The 27,528-nt window shown below is 47.7% G+C and overlaps 9 protein-coding genes across 9 annotated transcripts; 4 read left to right on the forward strand and 5 right to left on the reverse strand.

The window, feature by feature from the left end:
- Positions 1-5,467: 5,467 nt before the first annotated feature.
- On the forward strand, positions 5,468-6,238 carry F5891DRAFT_986177 (uncharacterized protein; the record flags this gene model as incomplete). The annotated part of the gene is made up of 1 exon (XM_041377711.1): positions 5,468-6,238. One exon carries the CDS (start codon positions 5,468-5,470, stop codon positions 6,236-6,238), a length of 771 nt encoding a protein of 256 aa, XP_041218686.1.
- Positions 6,239-8,906: 2,668 nt separating this feature from the next.
- F5891DRAFT_963463 (uncharacterized protein) lies at positions 8,907-9,463 on the reverse strand (the record flags this gene model as incomplete). Its single annotated transcript, XM_041376005.1, has 3 exons — positions 8,907-9,026; positions 9,080-9,271; positions 9,320-9,463. Coding segments are annotated over 3 exons (456 nt in total), but the record flags the coding sequence as incomplete, so codon positions are not given.
- A 279-nt stretch (positions 9,464-9,742) lies between these two features.
- On the reverse strand, positions 9,743-12,799 carry F5891DRAFT_963491 (uncharacterized protein; the record flags this gene model as incomplete). The annotated part of the gene is made up of 9 exons (XM_041376010.1): positions 9,743-10,407; positions 10,457-10,552; positions 10,655-11,111; positions 11,164-11,260; positions 11,308-11,483; positions 11,540-11,669; positions 11,725-11,953; positions 12,003-12,204; positions 12,251-12,799. The coding sequence occupies 9 exons, from the start codon at positions 12,797-12,799 to the stop codon at positions 9,743-9,745; spliced, it is 2,601 nt and encodes an 866-aa protein (XP_041218688.1).
- A 946-nt stretch (positions 12,800-13,745) lies between these two features.
- Positions 13,746-16,338, forward strand: F5891DRAFT_986179 (uncharacterized protein; the record flags this gene model as incomplete). Its single annotated transcript, XM_041377712.1, has 7 exons — positions 13,746-14,048; positions 14,114-14,313; positions 14,400-14,748; positions 14,808-15,158; positions 15,206-15,577; positions 15,631-15,945; positions 15,991-16,338. The coding sequence occupies 7 exons, from the start codon at positions 13,746-13,748 to the stop codon at positions 16,336-16,338; spliced, it is 2,238 nt and encodes a 745-aa protein (XP_041218689.1).
- Positions 16,339-16,877: 539 nt separating this feature from the next.
- F5891DRAFT_986180 (uncharacterized protein) lies at positions 16,878-17,589 on the reverse strand (the record flags this gene model as incomplete). The annotated part of the gene is made up of 4 exons (XM_041377713.1): positions 16,878-17,093; positions 17,142-17,250; positions 17,306-17,434; positions 17,489-17,589. The coding sequence occupies 4 exons, from the start codon at positions 17,587-17,589 to the stop codon at positions 16,878-16,880; spliced, it is 555 nt and encodes a 184-aa protein (XP_041218690.1).
- Positions 17,590-18,606: 1,017 nt separating this feature from the next.
- F5891DRAFT_963489 (uncharacterized protein) lies at positions 18,607-19,931 on the reverse strand (the record flags this gene model as incomplete). Its single annotated transcript, XM_041376009.1, has 7 exons — positions 18,607-18,688; positions 18,747-18,901; positions 19,026-19,160; positions 19,207-19,345; positions 19,400-19,593; positions 19,644-19,755; positions 19,804-19,931. Coding segments are annotated over 7 exons (945 nt in total), but the record flags the coding sequence as incomplete, so codon positions are not given.
- Positions 19,932-20,722: 791 nt separating this feature from the next.
- Positions 20,723-22,924, forward strand: F5891DRAFT_1196838 (uncharacterized protein; the record flags this gene model as incomplete). The annotated part of the gene is made up of 7 exons (XM_041368380.1): positions 20,723-21,097; positions 21,148-21,234; positions 21,296-21,516; positions 22,079-22,354; positions 22,414-22,456; positions 22,482-22,578; positions 22,644-22,924. 7 exons carry the CDS (start codon positions 20,723-20,725, stop codon positions 22,922-22,924), a joined length of 1,380 nt encoding a protein of 459 aa, XP_041218692.1.
- Positions 22,925-24,258: 1,334 nt separating this feature from the next.
- F5891DRAFT_1196839 (uncharacterized protein) lies at positions 24,259-25,298 on the forward strand (the record flags this gene model as incomplete). The annotated part of the gene is made up of 3 exons (XM_041368381.1): positions 24,259-24,753; positions 24,812-24,884; positions 24,946-25,298. The coding sequence occupies 3 exons, from the start codon at positions 24,259-24,261 to the stop codon at positions 25,296-25,298; spliced, it is 921 nt and encodes a 306-aa protein (XP_041218693.1).
- A 535-nt stretch (positions 25,299-25,833) lies between these two features.
- Positions 25,834-27,527, reverse strand: F5891DRAFT_986183 (uncharacterized protein; the record flags this gene model as incomplete). Its single annotated transcript, XM_041377714.1, has 7 exons — positions 25,834-26,035; positions 26,086-26,278; positions 26,335-26,804; positions 26,889-26,966; positions 27,015-27,100; positions 27,160-27,230; positions 27,281-27,527. 7 exons carry the CDS (start codon positions 27,525-27,527, stop codon positions 25,834-25,836), a joined length of 1,347 nt encoding a protein of 448 aa, XP_041218694.1.
- Position 27,528: the final 1 nt, after the last annotated feature.

Consider the following 27,528-nt stretch of genomic DNA (forward strand, 5'->3'; position numbering starts at 1 on the left):
TGCGTGGTAGTGGTGATGGGCTGGACGCTATGAGGTGAGTTATTATTACCGTTGCCGCTGTTATGTTCGTTAACAGCAGTAGGCTCCCCCTCGTCCAGTGCATCCACCAGGATCTCTGCCGGTGCAAAGGTGAGGTTCCTCTCCACCGATACATGGCGTTTCCCCGGCCAGTACACTCTATAACCCTTGCTTTCAGCGTCTACCCCCACAAAGATTGCCTCCTCTGCCTTCGGCTCCAACTTCCCAGCATCCAGCACGTGGACGAAGACTTTCGCCCCGAACTCATGGGCTCGTGACAAGTCCGGCTTGGACTTGCGTACGAGCTCGTATGGCGTAGTGCCGGGGGTCGACCTTGATGGTAAGTGGTTTTTCAACCAAGTTGCATAGTTGACCGCCTCTGCCCACAGGTACTTAGGGAGATTCCTCCCTATCAGCATGGCCCTAGCATGTTCAACGAGGGTCCGGTTCAGGCGTTCGGCCACGCCATTCTGCTGAGGTGAGTCGTGGACGGTTAACTGACGCTCGATACCCTGCTGACGGAGGTACAGGTCGAACTCGGCGCTGAGATATTCTCCCCCTCTGTCCGAACGGACCTTGCGCAGCTTAACTCCCGGCATCTGACGTGCCAACCAGGCTTCATAGGCCTTAAACGCTGTAAGTGCCTCGCTCTTCAATTTGAGGAACTGAACTTTAGTCTGCCGGCTGTAGTCGTCCGTGAACGTGACGTAGTACAGGCACCCGGCGATGCTTGCCGTTTGGGCAGGGCCCCATAGATCAGTGTGCACGAGCTCACCATAGGTAAGTGCGCGGCTCGTGCTTTCCTCTGGGAAGGGCTTCCTCGTTGACTTAGCTTGCACACAGGCTTCGCAAAATTCGGCTTCCGATGCGTCATCCAGTTCTAGGCCGGTGACTAGGCCCTTCCGGATTGCATCAGCGGCTGCAGTCTGGGACACGTGGCCCAGTACTTTGTGGGCGCTGCTGACGGTAAGCTTCCCTTTTGCGATGTTGGCATGATGCTGACATTGTTGTCCTCCTGCGACACTATACAGGCCTTCAACCTGGGGGATCTCTGCAATGACCTTCCGGTCTGGCCCTTTCGACAGGAGCTTGCACATCCTGCCCTCGAACAGCACGGCTAGGCCAGCCGCTGCGATACGATTCGTGGAAATTAGCGTAAAGGCCATTTTCGGTGCGTAGAGTGCGTTTTTTAATGTGACCTTTGTGCGTTTCTCACCGAGCGGTAGCTCCAGGTGCACATCTCCACGGCCAATCGCACTCAAGCTCGAACCGTCGGCTGTGCGAACGTCTTGGGGAGGGATGCTCACGAAGTTCGTGAACTTCGCCCTATCAGGGCAAAAATGAGAGGTCGCGCCCGAATCTACGATTGCGCCTCGTTTCTCGACAGGTACGTTCAGCTCGCCTGCCACGCTCGCCAAATCTGACGTAACGAAGGCGTACTGGTCGTCGTGGGCTTCTGGCTGTGTGGCCGAGTTAGCAGCCTGCTTGGGTGCTTTCTCGGCCTTCCTTTTCTGCTGGTTAGGGCCTTGCCCTTCCTTACCACCCCCCGGACGCCAGCAGTCCGTTTTATAGTGGCCCTTCCTGTCGCAATTGAAACAGGTGACCTCCGGATTCGTTTTGGGGGTGCCGGCTGATGCTCTGCCCTTCCCCTTAGCTTCTCTAGCAGATAGGGCGGAGCCTGAAGCTCCCTTCTTGTTGGGACGGCGTTCGGTGAGTAGGCGATGCTCGTACTCTTCTGTGATGATGCTGATTAACTCGTAGGAGGTGAGGGGACTCTTAGTTATCCTAGCTGCTGCGCTGATGGATGATAGGAGGGGCCGGTACGACTCCGGGAGCGAGCCTAGAATAATGGCGTGGAAGTCGTTATCGACGATAGCCGCGCCCATTCCTGCCAGCGACTCGCGGAGCCTTATGAGCTCTGCAAAATGGCCCTTGATGTCGCCTCCTTCCTCACAGCGTGTCTCTTGCAACCGACGCCGTAAGTCTATTTGCACGAGTTCAGTCTTACCCTCGTGAATCTGACAAATCTCATTCCAGATCTCGGATGCCTCCCCAAGCTTCTGGACGCGCAGTAACAGCCGATCGGTGATCGTGCTGAATATCTGCTGCTTTACGAGTGTTACAGTCACTACGTGAGCCCCCAGCTACACGACCAGCCCTCTGCCACCTGGCACGGCGACGATACGATAACCGGGTCTTTAGGCCTTGATGACAGATGACGAATAGAAGAGAAGTCCGGAAGATGCCGGATTAGGTAAGCGATCTGGATCGCTTACATGATATGACGACATAGGTCTAGAAGACCTATATATGTTACCAAGATAGAAGGCAAGCCTCGTGTTGCCTCATGTACTGATAGAAGGACGCCTCGCGGTCCTTATCCTAGATAGAAGCCTACCTCATGCATGGTATCTCTGACTCGATAGATAAGCAGATTAGAACCCAGCTTCAAGCTGAGCTTAGATACGATAGAGTAGCCTTATATAAGGTCGATAGATTAAAGTAGATGTTCCTTACTTTAATCCTACTGGGTTTACCATCGAAACCTTTGTCTTGCTAAAGCTACCTGCTCGACATCAGATCCGTACCTTCAGAAGGACTTGAGACCCCTTCTGCCTGTAACTCGCTATCATCGTTCACCTCCGTGAACGTACGCAACTCCTGCTCTTCTGTGGGAGCCGACCTCGGACTCTCAGCACGAGGTATCACTATCGTGATCGTCGCTGTTAGATCATCCCAGTCCGCACGCGACACACGTCGTAACAAAGGATTAAAGTCCCTTTACTGTACGCCTCCATCACAGGCTACAAAGATAACTGATCGCACTTGCTGTCAACGTTACCGACACTCGTAGAACCCCGAACCCAGATCCCGAAAGGATTTTCATATCCCTGATTTAGAAACCTTGATCGTACCGGCCTGACCAGTCGCAAGAATATAAGAACCGCCGTCACTGTGGAAAGCTCCAAGAAAAGGATACCACGAAGATCGTAGAAACCATCTCCAATATGGCAACTACCAGAAACACCTTCGCCGCCGCACACCTCACCGGGAAGGAGACTCGCCTTTGCTTGCGAGAGAAGAAATGTTTTGTGTGCCACGTCATCGGACACAAAGCCGCGAGCTGTCCTCAATGGACCCGAACCTCACGGAGAAAGATGATCGAAGAAGAACCCCGCCTGCGCACTATTAAAGTAGCCGGGGCTAAGGATGATTTAAGGGTGAACGCCGCCCTGATTTCCAGAACAAGAAGTACCCCCATCGCGACATCTATGATCATAGATTCTGGGGCGTGTCAGTCCTTTGTCAACCAGGACGTGATCACGCAGCACCGCATCTTGACGCACCAGCTAGAGAAACCTCTGACACTCTCGAACGCTGACGGATCCTGCTTCGGAAAGAAGCCAATAGAAAGGTTTTGCAACCTTACTTTCCAGATCGATGAACGGGTAATTTCCGAAAGGTTTTACCTAGCCGAACTTGGTCCGAAAGACAAGTTCCTGCTTGGACGACCTTGGCTTATCAGCCAGAACCCCCTGATCAATTGGAAAACCGGCACGGTAACCCTCAAAAGTACCGCAGATTCCCGAAAGAAGCAGAAAGAAATAGATTCCGATCGGAAGAAGAACGGCAAGACGCCCCTCTTCCTGAAAGAAGAAAAGAAGGTGGCATTGAAGAGAAAAAGATCGGTATCCCCGACAACTCCCCGCACCTTCTCTTCGGGCACTGTACCACTAGCCCGAACGACACGAATTGCACCGGTCCACGAAGAGCCGCAGAACGGAATCCCCGTTGAACCTTCAGAAACCGCACCACAGCCCGCGAAAACTGTGACAAAGAAAGACTCGCTGCCAAGAATCGACCTTGCAGCAAGAAGATATGAGCAGAAGAGACCGGCCACTGATCCGGAGACAACTCAGAAGAAGACTTCCAGACCGGCGCTGATATCTGACCACATTTATCCCGAACCGCCACAAACAAAGAAGATTGTACCGGCTGTTCAGCCGATGAAGATTGAAGAAGATCCCGCACCTGCCCGATATGAATTCTCGGCAGAACCCGCACAAGTCCTTGGGAAGGGACGTGCAATAATGAACGAAGAACCGCCTGCATCCAAGGCGCCCAGACTGGCCCCTGAACCAGAAATAACTCAGAGATTCGAATTTTCTGGAGAACCAATATCCGTTCTTGGAAAAGGACGAGCAGTCCGAATCGAAGACCCTCCTACCGCCAAGAAACTCAGATTCTATGAAAGTCCTGAGTCCGCAATGGAGGAAGACCCTGAACCGGCGTATTTAACCGCCGATGAACCACCGAATTCCCTCAACCTCTCCATGACACCCGTGCATCATTCCGAAGAAGCAATGACGCTGTCTTCTGACACCGAACTCCCTCCTGTGTTACAAGAAGCCCAGGATATTTTCATCGAACGAATCGCTTCGATCCATGAAGCATATCGTCAAAATGAAATAAAGAAGGAAGCACAAGACGCCGGGCCCAGTTTTGTCCGATTTATCGACATGGACAACTCCGAGGATGACGAGGATGAAGACAAAGATGCACCCTCTTCGCATGATCTGCGAATGGTAGATTTAGAAGGAAACGACTTCGAAGACGACGGCCCACTCCCTGGCCTAGACTTCTGATTGGATATGATTAGTCGGTGACTAATGGCTTAGTAAGGGGGTGAAATCCTCCATTTTACTTATTTTCCACGCCTATTCCACCTCGAACACTGATCACCGAATCCTGAACTCGACCAACTTCTACTGGTCCGGAACGACCTAAAACTAGATAGGTCCGGAACGACCCTAAAACTAGATATGGTCCGGAATGACCCTAAACTACGATTGTCCGTAATGACGTAAAACTAAGACGATGAACAAGGACGAACCCCGGAAAACTCCTGCAAGCTTCGGGACCCCTCTCATCACTGCACTTCGACCACCCGAGTAGACCATATATATAAACAAAGGGTAATAGAAGACGACCTCCCCGTTGGACGACCCCAAGAAACTCCTACAAAGCCTTGGCACCCACGCTCAGATCCCCACCTTCGATATCTAATAAAAGAATCTAGGAATAGATCTCTACAGAAGATAAGAAGACTAGACCTCCGGAACGAGGCTAAACTATCACGAGACGAACTCCACGGAAACTCCTGCAAGCCCTTGGAACCCTCTAGAACCCATCATGGCAATGACGACCACCCTCTGATGACGACCTGATCTTTCAAACAAAGATAAAGGATGATAGTACCTATCACGGCACTTTCCCTCTGATAGCAAAGAAGAATCTCGAACACGAGTTAGCCTCATGGCTAGATAAGACGATAAGAGATAACGATAAAGATAAGTTTAGATTGAATCGGAGCTTGGATTGATCTGGAAGAAGGTTATAAATCCTCTCGATCCCTGAACATCTCTCCCAACAAACCTCCATCATCATCATGACAAACTCCATCGACGACGACTCTATCAAGATGGCACTGAAGGACTCAGACTATGGATTAGTCCTCAGAATGACGGAAAACAGCGCGTTCAATGAAGCTGCTATCCTGACCCCCGCGTACTCCCAAGCGATCGACGAAATCCTTGGTGATCAAGACGCCAGAACTGCAGCGTGCACCTCCCTCACCGTCTGCATTATACGAACCACGAAGCTGCTGGAAGACGTAGCCAATCGTGTTGACCTTGATGAAGCAACTCGGAGACTTGCTATACTTCATCTGCAACGGCGGATCAGAAACTTCGCACTTCACTTACTCCCTCTCGACTTCTCCAATACCACTGATCTCGCAATAAAGAAAGTCGAAGTGAAGCCCGTTATAGAAGAACCCCGCCCGGTACGCCCGCTGAGAAGAAAAGCGGCTACCATAGATCGAACCCGCAGGACGCTCTGCAGGCGCTGCGGAGGATACGGACATCAGTTCAGAAGATGTCCAGACTATGTTTGTTGCATCTGCGATGAACTAGGACCTGACCATCTGTCGGTCCACTGCCCGCGACTCAATGGACGCATCGTACTCCAAGAGTTTAGCGATGAAGAGAAGTTTTTCGAAGCTCTCTTAGATTGGGAGCATAACCACAAGGCACTCGCGGATCTAGAACTTCAGCATCCTACTGAACTTTCCCCTGTCCCTGAACCTCCCTCTGCACCTTCCACCTCCACATCAGTAACTCCCGCACCACTTGTTGCTACGATGGAAGAAGACGTTTAGAAGATACAAAGCCGGTGACTTTGTACGTAGTAATGGGGTAATGTTACAGTCACTACGTGAGCCCCCAGCTACACGACCAGCCCTCTGCCACCTGGCACGGCGACGATACGATAACCGGGTCTTTAGGCCTTGATGACAGATGACGAATAGAAGAGAAGTCCGGAAGATGCCGGATTAGGTAAGCGATCTGGATCGCTTACATGATATGACGACATAGGTCTAGAAGACCTATATATGTTACCAAGATAGAAGGCAAGCCTCGTGTTGCCTCATGTACTGATAGAAGGATGCCTCGCGGTCCTTATCCTAGATAGAAGCCTACCTCATGCATGGTATCTCTGACTCGATAGATAAGCAGATTAGAACCCAGCTTCAAGCTGAGCTTAGATACGATAGAGTAGCCTTATATAAGGTCGATAGATTAAAGTAGATGTTCCTTACTTTAATCCTACTGGGTTTACCATCGAAACCTTTGTCTTGCTAAAGCTACCTGCTCGACATCAGATCCGTACCTTCAGAAGGACTTGAGACCCCTTCTGCCTGTAACTCGCTATCATCGTTCACCTCCGTGAACGTACGCAACTCCTGCTCTTCTGTGGGAGCCGACCTCGGACTCTCAGCACGAGGTATCACTATCGTGATCGTCGCTGTTAGATCATCCCAGTCCGCACGCGACACACGTCGTAACAACGAGTGAGTTTTTCTGGTGGTACTCGTCGATCTTCTTATCAAGCTCGTCTATTTCAGTCTGCGTCGGCGTCGAACCGTCAGGCTTCTTTACGGCCTTGGTGTTCGGATCGATGACGAAGGGAATAGGTTCGCAGACGCGTCCATCGGTATATCGCATCAAACCTCGGGCTCCAATAGCCATTAGCGTTCGTTCTTTGTAAGTAATCCAATTTGAGCCGTCTTCTGCGAGCTTCGGGATATTGAACAGGCTGGAGTTTGTACCGGGGAGCGTAGGTTCCATGATGGAGGCAGGGCTCATAACCTAAAGGCGTTTATGACGAGCAAGAGGGTCACGAGGAGTCTAGAACGACAAAGACAAGATCTCAGTTGTCTCGAATGAAAACTCCTATAACGGTGCGTCTACCTAGAACGACAAAGACAAGCTATAACTAACATTAGACGCGTTGTAAACTCTAGGGACTTGTTGGCACGTACATCTCAGTTGTCTCGAACGAAAACTGAGATGCGCCTGCGGTACTGCTGGTAATCTTATAGTAAGTTGGTCAGGTACTGGAACATATGAATGAGAGACTGAAAATAAACTAGGACGCGAGCCGACGTCATACGTCGCTCGTCTTCGTCCGTTTTGGCGCGCGCTCGAACCATTCTCCCCTTATCACTCGGATCCTTCGGACTCTCTCGACTCGGATCTCCCCCTGGGCTCGGATCTCTCGGTCTCGTACTCCAACACGTCCTACTTATCTTCGCCCTGTTCCAGTTCCGTTACTTCACCGGCGACAGACGTTGCGCGTCTATGACGTAGTACCTGGGCTCGAAAGATTGATAACAGTGAGTCATGCTTCACACCGGTGCCTCTATTATCTTTCAATAAGCATTTTCTGTATTTCGCCCTGTACCAGTTCTGTTACTTTACTGGCGACAGACGTTGTGCATCTATGACGCAGCACCCAGGTTCGCAAGTTGATAACAGTGAGTCATCCTTCACACCGGTGCCTCTCTTATCTTTCAATAAGCATTTTCTGTATTTCGCCCTGTACCAGTTCCATTACTTTACTGGCGACAGACGTTGTGCATCTATGACGCAGCACCCAGGTTCGCAAGTTGATAACAGTGAGTCATCCTTCACATCGATGTCTCTCCTATCTTTTAACAAGCATCTCATGTATTTTTCCCCATACCAGTTCCATTGCTTCATTGGCGACATACGTTGTACCTCTATAACGCAGTAACCGAGCGTGAGAGTTCGTAGCAGTGAGTCATGCTTCACATCAGTGTCTCCCCTACCTTTCAACGAGTATCTTATGTATCTTATCCTACATTAATTCCATTGCTTCACTTGCATATTTAGTATTTGTGACGGCTTATCAGCGCGAGACTCAAAAACGCAGAGATCACGAAGGTCATGATATACTTCCTAGATCAAGCCTATTCAAAGCAAGGAGCGAGATTTACACACTTGAGCTTGAGTGGTGCTCTGGAGATCGGTGATGATTATAACAGCCTATTAGCGCGCAAGTGAAAAACACGACCATTTTGCTTCATCGCCACTTAAATGTTCACTGGCAATTCTTACTATACACATACGAAATTATTGAAAAGGGTGAGCTGAGGTGCGGTAGCGGTCATTTCTCATGATAATTCAGTCGTTCGCAACATAAATGGAGCTTTCAAAATTGCTATTGCCTTTGCAACATGGAAAATTTATCTATTAACATGAAAATACAGGGCGACGTAGTTGGGAGAGGGCGAGACGTAAGCAAAAGTAGTACTAGTCAGAATCTAATTCAGTGTCCTCCATCTGCTGTCTCTGGGAGGCTAGCGTACTGACAGACATGTTGGACACAATATCTAGCATCAAATCCTGCCGATGATTTCTTCCAAAAACTTTTCTGTGCAGGGAGTTAGTCGGTGATCAGGCTGAGTGGCTGACGTAGATGACTTACCTTGTCCACCACTCGAGAAGTTTGTTCACTCTGGCTCACGCAGCTGGTCCTGGGGCATCCTTGAAGAAGTCCACCACATTGTTCCAGAAAAGATGGTAATCAAAATCTCCATCTACTGTGCGCCAGGACGTGAGGTTGGAAAGTGCAAATCGAATCTGTAGATTTTATTTAGCTTCACGATTAGTAGAGATGTGTAGAGAAATCTTACTTGGCAAGCCGCATATGCTATTGCGCGAGGAGTTACCTTCCTCATACCTATGATAGAGGCAACGCATGTCTTTACCTTGGCTTGATTGGTTCGTCTCCGGGTGTGCCGGTTATTCTCAATAATGTCGGCGCCATCACCCTCGCCATCCACTTCATTAGCAGAAGAAGGAGAAGTAAATATGGCCTTTAAACCCTGCATTTCGATGAGTTATGAAGCAGTGAAAGAATCCAGGACACTCACCATAATTAGTAGCTTCGACTTAAAAAGCCCGCGCTCCAGGTTCTTGGTATCAGCTTCATAGTTCTCATACATGAACGACGGCCATGAATTCTCGGAAACAATAAAAGCTGTTGTACGGTCGCGAATACCAGCCTTGACGCTAGATCCAATATCAACAGCATATAAGTAACGACTGCATCAGTAAAACCTCACTTTTATTTTCTGCTATTATCTCACTTTACCCACCTTGGCGCCAGCGCTAAGGCGCGAAAATGAATATAAGGAGTGTTAATTGGGTGTCCTGAATTTTCTCAAAGGCGCCACAGAGTGGCTAAGTGAAATTGTTGGTGCAAAGGGAAATAAGGCACGTTCAGAACGAAAATAGTAGTATATAGTCAAATTGTGTTTAAGTAGCTACACGCTAGTATCCAAAACAAAGTGAAGTCAAAATGCAATCTCGAATGCGTGGTGATCAGCGTATTTGTTCACATAGTAGGCTTGAAATGCGTCATATGAATGATAAAATTTGAGCTCCCGGGGCACAAATTGCACGCCATACATGGGAATAAGATGCGCAGCACGATAAATAGAGTCAATATGAATGACCGCGTACCCTGGAGCACTGTCTGCTCCAAATCCAGGACGAACTATCCACATTCCTGTATCTTCATCTGGGGCGTCGCCAACTTTGTCGAACCAGCTTATTAGAGCGCAGGGATATAACCTGCCCCGGTACCTGAATGAGAAAAATGCACAAACACGGGCGACTTCGAGGCCTTGCATGCCAGGCAAACTGGAGTCTGTGTTGACGAAAACACAGTCATGGCGCTGGTACTCGTTCCGCCAGATGGGGCAAGAACGAATGTGTTCAACACGCATACCACCGATCCCGCTCAAATCACTCGGCGCATAGAATCGTGATGATGCGGAATTGAAGACCGAGATTTTGCTAAGGTAGAGGGGACATTCGGCGAGGGGTATATTAGATGGGTCGCGAGGATCTTTAGGATGCAACTGTTGGAATAAGAAGCGTCTGAGGAGGTCAGGTAGACTAGGAATATTGAGTTCTTCGGCAAGCGCAGGAATAGTTTGAGCACGTTTTTTGCCCTCTGTACATAGTTTATTAGGACATTCAAAAGGAAGAAAAAGAAGTCTTACGGCGTGTTTTCGCCAGCTGGACATAAGCTTGTAGAACCGTCGGACCATCATCAATTTCCAGGTCCTCATCGATGCCGATCAGCAGAGGTGCTGGTGCTGGTGCTGGTGCCGGCACATTTTCATCAAGTTCATTGATCTGCTGTGCGGGTACTATTGTGCACATTAGTATATAGGATATCTCACGAACTGTTTACCCACCCAAGGCGTCCATAGTTACTGAGAGGCAAGTACCAGTTAACATTCCCCGACGTGTGAAGTCAGCTCGTGCTGCAGAAAGTTTGTCGAGCCGTTGGTTGGTCACAAGTATTTGACCAAGTGCATTATAACGGCTGGATCGTCTCCATGGCTCCTTGACCGCTTTGATGTGCTTGTTTTCAGTAATCGATGAGCAGAGGCCGTTTGGTGCAGCAAACAATCGTATGTTTTGGACATAGTGCTTGAGTGAATGTTGACGAGGTAGGGAAAAGGTAGGAACCACTCCTGTCGTCCTGAAGATGTTACGGTAATGGTGAAAGCGTGAGAGAGCGTCTTCGATTTCAACTAGAGTGTCTTCTGTGATTATGTTACGACGGACTAGGTAACAAAATTCGAGAAGTGCACGAAAGGTGCGCACGACATCTACGGGTACATGACCCTCGATGGCAGGCAAGTAGACCTGAAAAATTAATAAGTTCTGCGACCATAGCATGACTAAATTGATGAATTACCTTCATCAGGGCCTTCGAATCATCTCCTGTCCATTGCTTGAAGCCACGTCCCTGAGGAAATCGTCTCAAGCCTGAAAATGAGGCGACAGCGGCAATTCTAAGACAATGAGTAATGTTATGTAGTCTAAATGCGGTCAAGCTTACCTGCAATCAATATCATCCATAATTTGATCCGCCTTTCGTTTCGTATGCGTGTGTCTGAGGTATTTCTCGACCCATTCGACGAGGTGGTCCTTGAATGCTCCTTTGACGAGTTGATGGAGAATATCCGGTGAGATCATCTGATGGATGTCAGCTCTGGGGAAGTCGTTCGTAAATGCCTATTAAAATAAGATCATTAAGAACAGTGCTGCAAGGAGTGCGCTGATTCACATACTACAAGTTCCCCGACTATTCCAAAGTCATCCCACAGGTCACCTAAGGAACCTTCTTGAACGAGTGCTTCTGTGTATTCGCGACAACGACGTAACGCATCTTCGTCGAGATCCTCGCGAGATGCCATACATCTGCAAAAAAAATTGTAACTTATACAAAGATACATACTAGATGACAAAAACATACTTAGGGCACCAACCACGCACGATACATGCTAACAGCGCTTGCTCCTCATAATCTGCTATGTATGGCCCTAGTCCGTATATAACCCGACGGTAGTGACCATCTCCAAAACGAGTGACTTCGGGGGTTGTCATGCCTGGTTTCAGCGTGTTGAGAATCTTGGAGAGTGACGAATGGAACAGCTGTCGACGGAATTTTCGGAACACTGCCTCGGTAGCATGTTCCTTTGTAGCTGTAAAAATCAGTTAGTCATTATTGTAGAAGCCCGCACCACGACGCACTTTTCGGCATAGCAAGGAAGCCAATGACTGCTACTCCATCACGATGGGCTCGTCGAACATTGTTGCGAATGTTCCCAATTGAGGCGTATAGCGGATAATACTCATTATTACCTGTCCCGACTGAAACTGTCGTTTTGTCACTGCCAAGGATGACAGGGACAAACGTAGAGCCGAGCATGCTCGGGTCCTTAGCGATTTCATCCTACATACAGAATTAGCAGTCATTACAGGATGAAGACTGCACTTACTGCCTGATCCCATGCCCAGTCACCAGACATAAAATCCTTCCACTGGTGCTTGTCGCCCTCGGTTGAATATTCTCGATAGGGGCAGTAGTCTACTTCACTGGCGTATGTTGGATTTGCAAGCATATTGCGCACGACTTCACGTGGGTCACGAAACCAGACTTCGTATTTGTCGTCCATCCACGGCTTGGTACCATCTTCAGGTCTCTCACCATCGTAAGTTACTGTAAAATTTTGCCAATTCACGTCCCCAAATGGTGAATTATCGATGATGTCGTACAGATCACGATGATCTGCGAATGGCGGCTTGTCGCCATGTTTCGCAAGGGTAGACGCCCATAAATCCAGCAACCGGTTGATTTGACCTGCCGGCATCTGATTTTGCATATACAGGAACTCTGCCGTTTCGAATTCTGTACGATTGCGAAAGGGTGTCCAGTCGCCAGTTGCTACGTTCTCCAAAGGTGGGGGCGGAGTGCCAGGGAGGAGGAATATACCATCCGTGTTGCATGGTCTGGCTGTAATCACATTCAGCCACAGTGACAGAATCATGCGAATGAACTTACCATTGAGACCTGTATGATAGTTTCGATACAGGTGATCCCCAGGCCCAACAAATTCCGTATCAACGTTTGGTTGAGGCGATGGTTGATGTTGGTGCTCCAAGTCGGCATATCCTTCATCCACATCCATGTCGATATTGTGGTCGACATGAGGCTGTGGGCTTGGCAGACGGGACTCTGGTATGATGGGTTCCGGAGAGCGTTGGTGGTTGTCCTGAGGTAGTACTGGCGGGATGGGATGTGCTGAAATGCGATGTTTTGTTCGCCCGGCGATAGTTTTGAACCACCTTGGACAACTTCTACATGGTAGTTGGAGCGAACTATGGTCGCAACGGCGTAGTTGACTCCGTGGAATGTTATCGGGCATTGCAGCAATACTAGACTAGAATGATGTTCAGTTCTGGCGATTTGTACATTGAAAGGTGGAAAACTCACCAATCAGAGATCTGCGTGTTGAAAGGCGGAAGGATTACCAGTATTAGCTCTGGTGGTTCACACACCGGAAGGACTGCCAGTATTAGTTCTGGCGGTTCACGCGTTGAGGGGTGAAGGATTGTCAGTACTAGTAGCTCTGGCACATTGAAAAGAGGAAAAATCACCAATAGGAAATCTGTGCGTTCAAAGGTGGAAGGATTGCCTATGTTAGCTTGGAAATCTGCGCGTTGAAAGGTGAGAGCTCTAGCAAACAGCAAAGTTGAAAAGAAAGACGGCAAACTTACGTCAATTAAGGACAATTCAGTACACATGCGGACCCAGTTGCAAAGGACGCTGTAAATGACTAGACTGACGAATTGAACCTTTAAAGTTTCGGGTTGATTTAAGTAAGGAACTTACAAATTCGCAGTCAAACTTCAACTACACGTTGTCCTTGACATTTTTTTCACCCATCTCAAGCTTGCTGCAGCACTCATTTAATCTGCTACTTGTCAGCAATTATGTCCGATATCACTGAGGGAATCCGCACTCGCCGAGACAATAAGTTCAAACACCCGGGCTTGCCAGACCTGCCAGTGCAAGGACGAGTTCCGCGACGTAGCAAGGCCCAGAAAGCAGAGGACGACAAAATCCTTGAGGAAGCCCACCAAGCTCAAGAGCGGGCTGCAGTCGAGGGGCTACAGCGGCTTGCTGCAATGCAGATGGAGATGGAGGAGGCAGAGGAACAAGGCATGGTGACTAAACCAAAGCCAGTCAAACCCCGTGCTCGCCCTGTCAAGAAAAAAGTAGTGCCTGCCAAACCAGTAAGAAGCTCCTGGCAGCAGGAAGCGCTGGTGTTACTAGTATCATGAATACTGACTCACCCAAGGCTGGTACCGGCGTCGAGGACCAAGAAGAAAGCAGCCAGGACACCAACATTGAGGACGGAACAAAGAAGAAGAACCAGAGGGCCGTCAAAACGTCTCTGAAGGACGCAATCAACAATGCACGAGGCTCACTCACAGGAAAGGTTGAGTTAATTCAGGGGCCACGTGTTGGCGACAAGAAAGGAAAGTCTTCTACAGCGACGTGTGTCTTTTTGTTCCGATCAAAACCACGATGTTGATGCTGACTGAATCGACTCTTTTTTTTCTTAACTTGACCTCAAAATTCAGGACCAACCCCAAGTTTTCATTGATAAAGCGCGTTGATGGTTGGATTTCTGATATTTCACCAGATACAACCGAACTACTCAAAACTTCCAGCGCTTCTAAGACTCGTACCACTGCCTCAGCTTTGTCATTGGCGCATGGGCCACCAAGCAGTGCTTTATCCAGTTCCTGCGCTACATCAGTTTTGGCCATAACTACCAAGTCCTCCAAATCTAAGGCCCCCCCTGCTCTAGCTAATGCATCTGATGCTCCCAAGGCTCTTGTTGGCTGCTTTGATGACGAGTCGGATGATTCTCAGGAACGTTTGGATGCCTTCATTCAAAAGACGAAGGGGAAGCAGTCTTCACTTAGGGTGCGTACTAGATGTTTTGTAATAAATTCTAATTCTAATGCACAAAGCCAATTATATAGATTACCTCAGATGCAATGCCTGAGGATGCGCTGTCTTCAACTGAGGACTTACAGGATATTGATATCGACGCACTGATGGACCTGGACAATGCATTGGTGGACCTGGAGGACAATTTGTTTGAGGGCAAAGATGCCAGGATGTCCAAGGCAGTGGACAGTGACAGCAGCCTAAGCGATGGAATCTTGTTCCGTTGGAGTAAGAAGTGCAAGCTTGCAGACACCAAATCCTCCACCCTTGTCTTGGAGAGTACCCCCTACGAGGATACATCAGATGTTGAGGTTATTGATGTCCCTTCAGGCCCTGTCGCAATGGCCAATACAACGAAGACGGCTGTGCGTTTGACCTCTTCGGTAAGCTTATTTTATTGATGATTATCACAACTTATATTCTCTGACAGACTGCCGTTGCCGTCTCCCAGTCGGCCACCACAAAGATGCAACCACCTGCAAAGAAGGTGAAAATTGAAGAGGACATTGATGCCAGCACCGCGCAACTAACGCTCACAGCCCCACCTGGCTATTGGATCGAGAAGCAATACAAGACGCGCTCGAGCTACCGAAACTATCATCTCCCTCCTCATTGCCAAGATCAACGGTGGCCGAAGCAGTTCCTCCCAACACTTTACCTGTGGGCCGGGAGTCAAAATGACCTCTGGCAATTCTTAGACGCTCCTCTGGTCGAGGCACTCCAATCCATTTATGATGTCGTGTATTCAGAAGAATCAGATCTTGATTACAAGGTGACCGCTCAAGGGTCTGTCTTTGGCGTTGTAAGTCGCATTTTTTTTCTGTCACTATTACTAACGGTTACAATCTCAATCAGGCCACCCAACGTCTCGCAGAGTGGCACAGCAATTTTGGATCAACGGGACTGGCTATTATGATGGATTTTTTCACTAGGAATGCTGACACTGATCCAGAAACACTTGCTGACGTGCTTCTGGAGGACTTCGCTTTCATTTATGAGGACATGGAAAACCTAGACCCGATGCAAGCCTTCCGGTCTCCATTCATGTTGCAGCTCTTCGCAACCGCTCATCTTCACGCTATTCTCGGGCATGTTGAAGTCCCCGCACTTAAAACATATGTGCTGTCTGTCGTCGGGATGACTGGTGTTATTGGCATTTGTGCAGCTTCAGTAAGTACTCTGTACATTCAAGTAACATTACTGATAATTCTACAGCTCGAGCGCGCCATCAAACGTCTCCGTGTCAATGCCATTGACATTGATGTGGACACCCTAGATCTGGGTCCTGCACAAATGAAGCGCAAGCTGCGGACACCGAAGACCTTCAACAAGGCCACCGGCAAGGATAGCACTACCGAGAATGCCTTCTCCATCAACAACTGGGGATCAGTAACTGCATCATATGTGGTTGCTATCAAGGCGAAAGGAGACGACTACATGAGGACCACAACATTAACGGCTCGGAAATTGCTGAAGAAATCGGGCAGTGTCGGCCTCCAGAAGTACTTTCGCACTGATGATGACGGCTCAGAGGCCGTTGACATCCGCGCCATCCTGTGGTAACAAAGATTGATTCTTTTTTTCCTTTATTGACGAGCTGATATCATTCTATAGATGTCATTTCTGCACTGCTCACTGCAAGTTTCCAATTGTGCGGCGCCCGTCTTCAAACCATTGCATTTTGCCTATCCCACCATTGCCCCGGTTTGCTCATTTTGTGTTTCATTATCCGCATTTCATATCCTTTAATCTCCTTCAATTCTTTCGTTTTACATTCATTTTCGCTCTTACAATCACTGCCCTTTCTTCCTATTTTGACCACTTTTTCACACTTCACGTCGCCATTTACTCCATTTTAACCAATGTTTTGTACTTTGTATTGGACAATGTGACGCCGTTTGCGCTATTATTACTGCTTTTTTTGTCGGACAATGCCTAGTAAGTGACTTTTAAGAGCAATAAAGTAGAATTCAGAGGGCGAGTGGCCTTTTTCTCAAATTTTCCGCCGTCTCTTTCATGTCACCCCAATGGCTCCTCAAACCCGGTTAAAGTGAGAAAATAAGGATAAATTAGGATTCATCACCAAAAATAAAAGTGAGGTTTTACTGATGTGGGAGCATGACATACATTGGATCCTCCCAGTGCCATTCCGCTGGGCAGAGGAGTTTACCACACGCATCGCTCACGAAGCCTCGATGGTGCTTGTCGTCGGTCCTGATGAGTGGAATCGGACAGCACTCATTGTTCACCCACGACGCCACGAGTTCTTTCAGAGTTCCTGTGTCGTCTCCCCGAGCCGAGTCTGCGCCTCGCTTGAGCTAGATTGAAATAACTAGATGAGTGAGATGTGTGGCAATATTGTTTACCTTTTTCAACATGTCGTTGGACTCTTCGTGGTCGAGATCTGCCAGTTTATTGTGAAGCCACGACAGTACCTTGGCAAGTTCGATGTAACCACGTTGAAGTTGGTCTTGCCTGTTCACTTTGGTAAGTACTGAGTACAGCAATTTGCATTGACATGGATGCTTACTCCGGAGTGAAGTCCTTGTCACTTTCTTCACAATGCCGGTCATTCTCGGCAATAAGATCCTCTATGGGAGTGTACAAGTCAACCATACGACGGATCGCCCGTCCCTGCGAAACATAGAAAGTTGTCTTTCTACAAAGAGACATCGAATATGCTCTTACAAGCTAAGGTTGAAAACATGCACACCTTTTTTTCGTCACCTTGTCCTGCTTCAATGTTTCAACCTCCTCCATGAGGGAGGCAATTTGCCGCTTCGCCCTAGCACTAGGAGAAGTTGGGACACGCATGGAGACATGCTGAGAGTGGGGGCTGCCCCATCACAAAAAACCAACATTGCCGATCTACCTTTTTATACTCATTATAATGTAGATAATAACCATAATTGGCTAACATGTGACAGTGCGTGCTACATAGTAATTTATGCCATTAGAACGCTATCCTATATGACCAATAACCATCGCATGGACCTATGTTTGTAGGTGGTTGCACAAATATGATTGTGAATGCACTCAATCTGATTGACGAGTATGGTTAATAGATTTATACTATGCAGTGTGTAGACTGTAGGGTATTGTGGCTATTTGTGTCTCATATTTTTGAGAGTGCGTCTGATTGGTTATCTGTATGACAACCAGAGAAAAGCACAAGATCAGTAAGTCATATAAAGTCATTTATGCAATTCTAACGCTATCCTGTATGACCAAAGAAAATCATGCATGTTGATGTTCGTGGTCACAGCGGGTTGCGCAAAATATTCACAAATATGTAATTGATGACCGATGTATGTCATTGCAATGACAAAATTGTCACATCAACCTTGGTGTTTGACATTGGGACGTGAGTAAATTGTGCTTCAATAATTATCACCCTACTGCAACCTGATAACTCATGAGACTTGAGCACCTGATCATCATCAATGGCTCTGTATTATCTATATGGAAAAGTAAGTGAATCGTTTCCTTTCCTACACGAATGAGAAATATGAGACACTCGGCCTGTTGTATAACATTTCTAGCGCATGTGCTGTTATGTCGCAAATGTAAAATAACTATGGTGTCTTGCCACCAGTAACTTAGATGTGTAACTGCCTCACAAGAGCAATGCAGGTTTGATCTCTCATTAAGGATAATATTTGGAGACATTGCAAATGAACCGCTGTTAGGCACTGCACTTCCATGAATTGATTGGTTGCATTACATATCAATGGCAGTATTATGCCTATAACAATGATCTCAATAGTATCCTATGATTTAAAATAGCGTACACGCGGGTAGTATCTACACATGCGACCTGCAAACTCTGAACTAGCATCTGCACCGTGCAACAGATAGGTGTTGAACTCTTTGAGGACGATCAGCAGATGCATGTTTATGTCCAAATACTTTGCTAATATTACAATATAATGAGACCAAGGGTAAATGATGATAGTTGCGTGATGTCTCACCGGTTCCACCACAATAATAAGTCATCAACTTCCTTGGACGCGTCTGGTGTCATAGGAAGCTCGAGGAAGTCGACGATATTGTTGTAGAACTCTTGATGATTGAATTCGTCGTCTACAACTCGCCATGATCCCATACTGGATAAGACAAATCTGAGCTGAGATAGCCGGCCATGTCAGCTGTGCTAGCGCATGGATAAAGAGATATATCACACTTGCCTGTACAGCTGTATATGCAATTGATCGCAGTTGTACTGACTTCATGTTCAGTAGTCCTGCAACATCGCAGCGAGTTCGACGCTCCCCAGCGGTCCTCCGCTGCTTTGGGTGGCCTTGTGTGGATATGTCATCCAGGTTAAGCTCCTCTTGGTCTTCCATTTCCGCAGATGTAGGAGACGTGAAAATGAATTTATATGTCTGTAAGTGACCTCAGTAAATGGTCATTTGCCTTCACAATACGTACCTTCAAAAGTAACTTTCCTTTGAACAGACCGTTTGTAGGCTTTTGTGAGTCGTATTGTTCGTCCTGGTACAAGAATGCCGGCCAAGAATAAGCTGTAACACGATAGTCTGGGTGGTATTCCCTGATGTGCTGTCGGACGCTACCGCATTGGTCAGCAAAGATGTTGCAAGCAGCAAAACAGATGAAATCTTACGCTAAGTCGTTCCAATCGTAATCGACTGGACAGATGAGCCGTCCAGTAGTGTCGTTGTTGAATCCGCGGCCTATTTTGTTCTGCCCTTGAATGACAGGGCTAGGTGGCGGGGTAAGTTGCATCAACCAAGAAGCAACTGTCACTTTGAGACGTGTCGTGTCGTCAGCCCTGGCGCCGTCAGCACCTTTATTCAGCTAGATAGTGCATCAATTAGCCTCGTTGCCAAGCAGTGTCTGATTCATACCTTGCTGTATATGTGAGAGAGCTCACCGCTCTCAGTAACTGAGTTTAGAAGTTTGCGAATTGATGGACACCAAGTCGCCAACTTCTTATATGATCTGTGTCTCCGATCGTCTCTAGTAAAGATGGTCAATGCAAGCCACTGGCGACACAAAAGGACCTACTCGATGTTGTTTGAGCTAGTATCATCAGTGTCTGTTTCCAACCCCAAGGTGACACATCGATCATACTCCACGATGAGATCTTCAACACGTTCTGTGAGGCAAACAAGTCTCCGAATTACCCGGCCCTCAGTATGATGAAGTTCACTATGCAACGAAAGAGCTCTTCAAGGGGTGCTGAAATACTAAATAATCAAACACTCACTTTCTCTCCCGCACTGACTCGTTGCAAAGTTCTGCATTTTGAGCTTCTAAAAAAGCTAACCGCCTTTTCAAAGAAACCACTTCGGAAGGTGGGCTATTGTCGGGGGGGATACTTTGCGACATCTGGGGTGGATTTTGCGTTCAGAATTTGGTAGGAAGTTGGAACATGGTGTGAGAGTGCAGCCTGACTCGGACTAAAATACTACAGAGATCAGCAACACCAAGTTGATCCGTTACCACATATGGGCGGAGTCCAGAACCAGACTAACGGAGAACTACATACGTAAACAAACAAAAGAGTACGAACCAGTGATCGGATCATCGTACCCTGAGTCTATTGACGGGACACCTGACCTCTGAACTATGTTTTAGTCTAAATTATTTTCACTGCACATGGGTCCAAACACTCAGTGTTTTTGAACCGAACAATACAAATGCGGGGTTGAAGGAGTCCTAGTAAGTTCCGAACATATTAACCCTGACACTTTGATACACTGAAACCCACAGGGCAGACAGCGTCTTCATTTTGAATCTTCTCAATTCGTCGATTTACAACAAACCTTACATGTTAGAGCCGTCCGACAGATGGTAAGTTCAAATTGTTACTCGGTTTGAGAACTCAAGTTTACGGTAGTACTACATCACCAGATTCGCGACGCAGATGATAAGATTCAAAGAGTGAGTAGGCTTTCCCCCCTTGTACTAGTAACCCGCCACCATGTCTGAGTCCCAGAACACACCTCGCACAACCAGCACTCTGCCATCGTGGATCACTGACATGATGGCTCAGATCCACCCTGATCGACGCTCCGAATATTCTATAGATGGGACCGGAGATGATGTTTCGGTCTGGTGGGACCCTCCTTCATCATCCACACGGACAGACCCTTATCATTGTCCACCATCAATGTTCTCGAGCAGAAGCTCTACACCCCACAGTCAACATAGCCACGATTTTGAGCCATGCTTTGGTGGTCAAGCACATGGCCAAGGCGGCCCTGTGTATTCTTGTGGGTGCTACCGGCGTACGAATCGTCGGAAGGTTGAAGATACAGATGCACCTGAACAACATCAGGGACTCGGGATTCGACAGGTACACTGTCTGCCTCAAGGCCATTTACACGAGTCTGACAGTTATTCTAGGAGGTTGATAGCAGCAAGGAAAACAGGTCCCTGCCGGTGAAACGTGAGAGGTCTGAGTCATCTCTCGAGTCAGACCCTCTAGTCACGGTGAGCTGGACTTGTTGTTTCATCACTGTGCATATCATCAGTTAATGACTCAATAATTCAGACACCCCGCTTTGGACGAAATCTGACCAATGTCCAACGGGCTAAATCAGCGCCAGCATTTGAAGCACCGAAGCCCAGGAAGCTGGCGAAGGTCTTCGAATTCAACAGAAGTGCAACTCACGACACCTTGATCATGAATGTTGTGAAACGTCTCGAAGCTGCCGTTGACAGGCAGACAGAGGTACTGTCCAAGATTTATGGTGTTCTGGAGAGTTCTGCCAAGTAAAATCCTCACTTATGTACTACCAATACCTTCAGTTGTATGCCTGTATTCAAGCTCGATGATGGAGACCGTTTGGCGCAAGATCATGTTTCTATTGTACTCTAAACCTGAAGAATACAAATTACTACCCATATGTCCGTCTTTCAGAAAGCGACAGATGCAGTGAATAGGTGAAAGGCGAGCCTCAACCAAGTCGAATGCGAATTGATATACAAGAATCTTCTCCTTTGGAATGAGTGATATAAGAAGCGGAACGATGAGTGACGGTTGATCAATGGTGACTAGTAGCCAGGCAAGGGCATGGATCATTGGATGTGCGCAAAAACAAGTCCATGTAAATGATTATGAGTGAAAAGTTCCGACGTCACGTGCACCAGCTGTTGGGTGTCTGTTTGAATTTCGACAGCCTTCCTCTGAAGGTAAGGTGTCTAAGGGCGTACAAAGTTGCATTGAACCCTGTGCCGCCCAGTAATTCACTCATATGGCACCTTACACTCATATTTTGCTCTCCTACCTCTCTTCCCTCCTCTAACGTTATTGTCAAAACTCCCACACATCTAGACTCGCGTTGTTCTCGAATCCTACGAAGAACTCAATAACATTTTCAGTTCTGCTGCACTCGCACAAGGCCCACTCCCTCCTCCTCCATCCACCCGTGGCATTCGTCCTCGCTCAGGCAGTCACTCTTGCTCCAGCAGCCACTCTACTGTCTGTGCTACTTCACACCACGTTTCCCCCCACTAACGCGTACCAACCTCTGGCTATCATGTCCAAACCTCCTATATCATCTGCTCAACTTCCGGTGACTTCCAAACTTTCCTGGGCTCAGATTGCAAAGTGCGCATCATTTAAGAATTCAGGTTGATATTACACAGCTGATCATTACTTGCGCATAGACCACAAGAGAAACCCATTGCAGCGTCACCACCTGCGCCATCAGTCATTGCCTCTTTACCCAAACCAGTTTTTGCACACACCTATTCCACCAGCTGTTAATGGCGATGCAGGATCAGCATCGGAAGGTTGGGAGGATCCGACGACTGTTCAGCCTTCTGAATGGGGTGACGAGCCTCAATTTCGATCATCACCAACTGATATCTTTCGGTCAGCATCAAACCTCCCGTAGCTGAACAGCAGCCATTCCCACAGCAGGCCATGCAGCCACTCTCGCCTCCTGCACCTGTGCAGCAACAAGAACATCAACAGAGCACTCCCACGCCTGCATCGTCTGTTGCTACCTCTATCGCTACTTCTCCCTCGCAGCCTGTTTTCCCTCCTCCAGTGCAACCTGTCCTTCCGCCTTCACAAACAACGCAATTTGTACCTACCCAACCTTCAGCACCAATCCCTCAGGTACCTCAGCATGCCCTTGCACCTTACGGACAGCCCCATGCTGTTTTTGGGTGACTCATTCGACCAGTCCCGCATTTTCTCTCTCAGATCTCATGCCTTCCGATCCACCAGCACCTGCATTTCCGCCCTAGAGTCGAATACTATCTCACCTGTCTTGGCACCAAATGATCATCGCCTCCTCATTCTTCGTCCCTCCATGAGTGAGTCCTGCTTCACAATGAGTGCGTTCTAACTCCTATGTGTATTCATTTTATTCACGCATTTGTCGCAGTACGTGTGTCCGCGAATAATACGAAATCGTTCCTATTGAACGGATTCTTGCTCATCTTCGCGATTGCCGCTAGTTGGTATGTTTTGGTGATGGGTATGTGTCATCTTTTGTGTATCGGCCGACTAATCACGAGTATACATAGGTATCGAGCGCGATTTGAAAAAGTCCAAGCTCGGACCACGGTACGAAATGCCGATTGTACCCTGAATCTGTTTAGAGGATATCTGACCTGTGTATTATATTCTAGTTTAAGTCCTTTCGGCTGCCCACCGGTGCCAAACCGTTGGTATTTTTTCAAACCATGCAATGCAGATGCAGGGTAGGAAGTTGGAAGTTCCAGAAGCAGCATGGGAAGGTGCGAAGCGCTCCTCATGTACGTCATAAAATTAATTTCATTGTCAATCGATTCAGATGCCGAACTAATGTTAGCTGTAGCCGCCTCTCATGCGAGCCGGAGGAACCTTATTTCAATTCATAGGCGCAAGGTTCATACCAAGTATGAGTTAGAACCGCACGATCAATACTCTGGTCGAATTCGTTAGGTGCCTACCTCCTTGGAATCACATACCACACACTCACATAACCGCTTAGAAAAATTGAATGTGTCAGACGGATCATCAGCAAAAACTCCAGCCAGCTATCGCTTCACACTTCCTCTCATGTTGGTTCCCTGTACTTCGAGTGGCATGTCCCTCTTCAATAGTGTGCACTATTCTTTCGCCTTCAATACAAACAGAGCAATATGAGGAACTCTATTGGCATATTGTCATTACACGATTGAAAGGACCTCCATTTTAGTTTGCTGTTTTGTTCGGATGCAAATTAGATCCCATGACCATAAGCTTTACCGTCAATTTCTCTGCTGCAGTGGCAATTGTGAGTTTCAAATCTGGGTTTCGCGCACTTAAACTTCTGCCGTCACATTCAGACTGGCGCAATGATGAATCGATATCACCGATTGTGTCCCTGCTACTGAGATCACAAGTACGATTCAGAACTTTAAAGTCCCAGGCTCCTAGCGGGACAGATCATCATCTTTATTTCTCCCAATAATATTCCACTAAAATACACTGTCCTCTGCCCTCGCAGACCTTTCCGCAAGATCCAGAATACGAACATGCCTACCACATCACCCAAACTATCTTCCAGTACTCGGACTTCTCCAAAAACTCCTGCGTCAGTACTTAACAAGCTACAAACCTCTCCTGGGGGGTTCTACGCCGCAATGCCGAGGCTTGTTTACTGCACTGAGTATTTTGCAGGCGGAAAGGACGGTAACATCCTAATCACTAAGGGCCAGGACAATGATGAAGAATTCATCATCCGCGGTGTATTTCAAGTCAGCCGCAACAATTTCCATTTCACACCAGACACCAACTACGACCCTGCAAACGTCTTTCATGGCCGTTTGGCAGACCTGAAATTGCATTGCCAGCTCACTGCAGGTCGTAACGAGGCTTTCAAGTTCTCGTCAGAAGATTTTTCTGCCGTCTGTGAGAATCTCAACGCCTTCGAGAAATCAGTTCCAAGGCCGAGATACTATGAGACGCACAGTGTTATTCAGGACACTATCGGTCACAGATCGATTAAGCTCACCCACTGTCTCTTTCAAGTAAGTAGTTGTACATCATCACTCTCTACTAATGACACTGATTACTATCATAAAATAGGCCAAGGATGAAGCTGACGATGATACTAGTAGCATCGATGGCGATGGCGATGGGAACAGTTCAACCTATACTGGTGAGTTATGAACCATCCTTCGTCACTTTACTAGCCTAAGGATTTGCTTTGGCCCCTACAGATGGCCTAAGCTCAGAATTTGATATTGTGACCTGGCCAGTCGCTGATCGATGTCAAGGTCATCTGCAGGATATTATATCTACGCACAACATTTGCCCTCTACCAGTGTATGACAAGGACCATATTCTCATTCCACCCCTCAAATATGAGGAGAAACTCAAGGGCGCCCTCATGGAAGCTCATTTTGCTTTTTGCCATCGTCACATGAAGAACTCAAAGCACGACATCTTTGAAGCCATTGTACGAGAACTCATTGTACTCTCACCGCCTGCAGCTATGCCCACCAGCCGCTTCAAACGCCGCCGCCTCAGCGATGGGCCTTGTACTGAACAGCGCAACTGGGGGAAACATTAAACTGATCCGACCCGGACCTTCATCTTAAATTGAAGTATGTATTCATTTTAATCATTGATCATTTGTGAATTTACTTTCTGCAGTATTATTGTGCAGCCTGCCTGGGACACGGTGCAGGACATGTAACAAGTATGTTGTATGAAATTTGTCCCATATTTACAATTGTATCCTGTCCCTCACTTGTAGAATGTCATCAAAGTGTTTGAGTCTTTCCGTTGTACTTAGTAATTGCATGATGTGCCAATCCAATCCATTCTTTCGTTTAATAAGACAGATCTTTCCAACTGTTTTACGTAGTACATGGAAGTTGTAGTAATGGTACAGAAAAAAAACCAGCTGCGGTACGTAAAGAAACACAAGGCGTAAAACAACAGTAGTGTGCGAGTCACATACGACGACAAGCTTTGATGAGAAACACAATGAAAATCCATTCCAGTATACAGCATGATACTAGAATACACAATGCTAGAACTTGAGAGTGCAGTTGAGTGAATGTCAGTCTAGAGTTTGTCAAATAGAACTAGTACTTACCACGTCATGAACATTTAGCCCTCTTGGAGGCTCTGGGAGAGATCTCTGCCTCTTCAGCGGTGCGCTTGATCAAATTCTCGTGCCAGGTGGAGTAACGTGTATAGCCCGTCTGCCGTGCAGCGTTCCACAACTGCTTCATGATTGCCTTCCAGTCTATAGGCGATATTGGAGGCACCCATGCATGAGCGAGCTCGAAGGGGTCAGGGCTGGGAGATGCGATAAAGTATATATCACAATTGAAAAACTTAAAATTAACCTTTCACCAGTCCCCTCTGAGGATACCTCTGCAATGTTGGATTTATCTTCAACGCTGGACTCATCTTCAGTGTCAGAGTTGTCGGACGAAACACTGGAATCCTCTTCCGCCATGACTTCTTCCATGTAGCTGATGGTGGCGTCCCTGAGACTCGCAAATGTGCGATGGAATAGGTGCTGCAGGTTTTCGAGGCCTGTGATGTCCGTGTCAGGACACAATTGCTGTCATCGTGATCAGATACGGCTACACCTGAAGAGGGAGGGAAACTCATGGCAGTTGCGAAGTATCGTGGATTATGATCATAGAGATCAAATGGCCCATCATCAGGATGGAGCCAAGTCGAAACAACGACAGTGAGGGACAACACCCAAGTGTGGGTAAAGCCTGTGACTGGGCCAAAGACTGGCGAATCGTCCTTCTGAAGCCATTTGTGGTATGAGGCGACCTTCTTCTTCTTCGACAGTTTTCGAAACGCATCCGACGATTCTGTTGGTGGGGAGTGGCGGTGATTTTCCAGGATATCGAATAGTGTTACAGCTCGCATGTGTGGGTTAAGGGTGACGGAACATTGGAGTTTGGCGATAGCAGCATCGCGAGTCTGTGAGAAGGTGACCTCAGTCCCCCAAAGCTGCACACGCCCTCTGTCTTCATCATGGAACTCAACCAACGCATCAGAGGTACCGAGGGATTTCTCTGTAGACCCCGCCTCTCCCAACCCCCTGAGGGTCGAGTTCATCTGGACTATAAAGTTACCGAGCCCCTCGATGTCAAGCAATGCGAGAGCACCATCAATAGCATCTCACAACGGCTTGAGGAGATTCTTGTGTATTGGAGTAGGCAGGGTTGCGACCAACTGTTTAGACGATGGGGAATATGATATCCTGAAAGAAAGAGTCATTAGCAGTTATCGGATTTCACACACAACTTACTTGTATCGATTGAATTGATGATTATCATCTTCGGCGATGGCCTCCAAAATCAAATCGCAATCATCGATGGACACGTCAGAAAAGGTCTTGAAAATGAGTCAGCGTGCGAGATTATCGTGGGAGACAATGCCTCAAGGCCTCGTACCTTGTAATCAGCGTTGGTGCTCTCAGACTGTCCTTCTCCTCTGAGAAAAGCGATAATCTGCCCACGCAAAACTTTCACAAAAGCTCAACCCAGATATGAATGGCCAAAGAGAAAAACTGACCATCTTTTTTGGGAATCTCAGGTTCGTGCTCTTTCACCAAGGGCGGTTCAATATGAAAACCGTGGAGTTTTTGATGTAATGTAGCAGGTTTTGAAGGCGGAACTGCAGCCACTGGCACACGGGCTGCAGTAGCCCGTTTGACGAGCCGAGGGCGACTTGTTGCTAGAGAGGTCCCTTTGCATTGCATTGTGGTTTTTCTTGTCTTGCAGTTATTGCTCTGGACTCGGCGTGATAAGGGAGGAGGCATG

The sequence above is a fragment of the Suillus fuscotomentosus genome, assembly GCF_016647785.1.
Source record: "Suillus fuscotomentosus strain FC203 chromosome Unknown F5891scaffold_108, whole genome shotgun sequence".
Lineage (NCBI taxonomy): Eukaryota > Fungi > Basidiomycota > Agaricomycetes > Boletales > Suillaceae > Suillus > Suillus fuscotomentosus.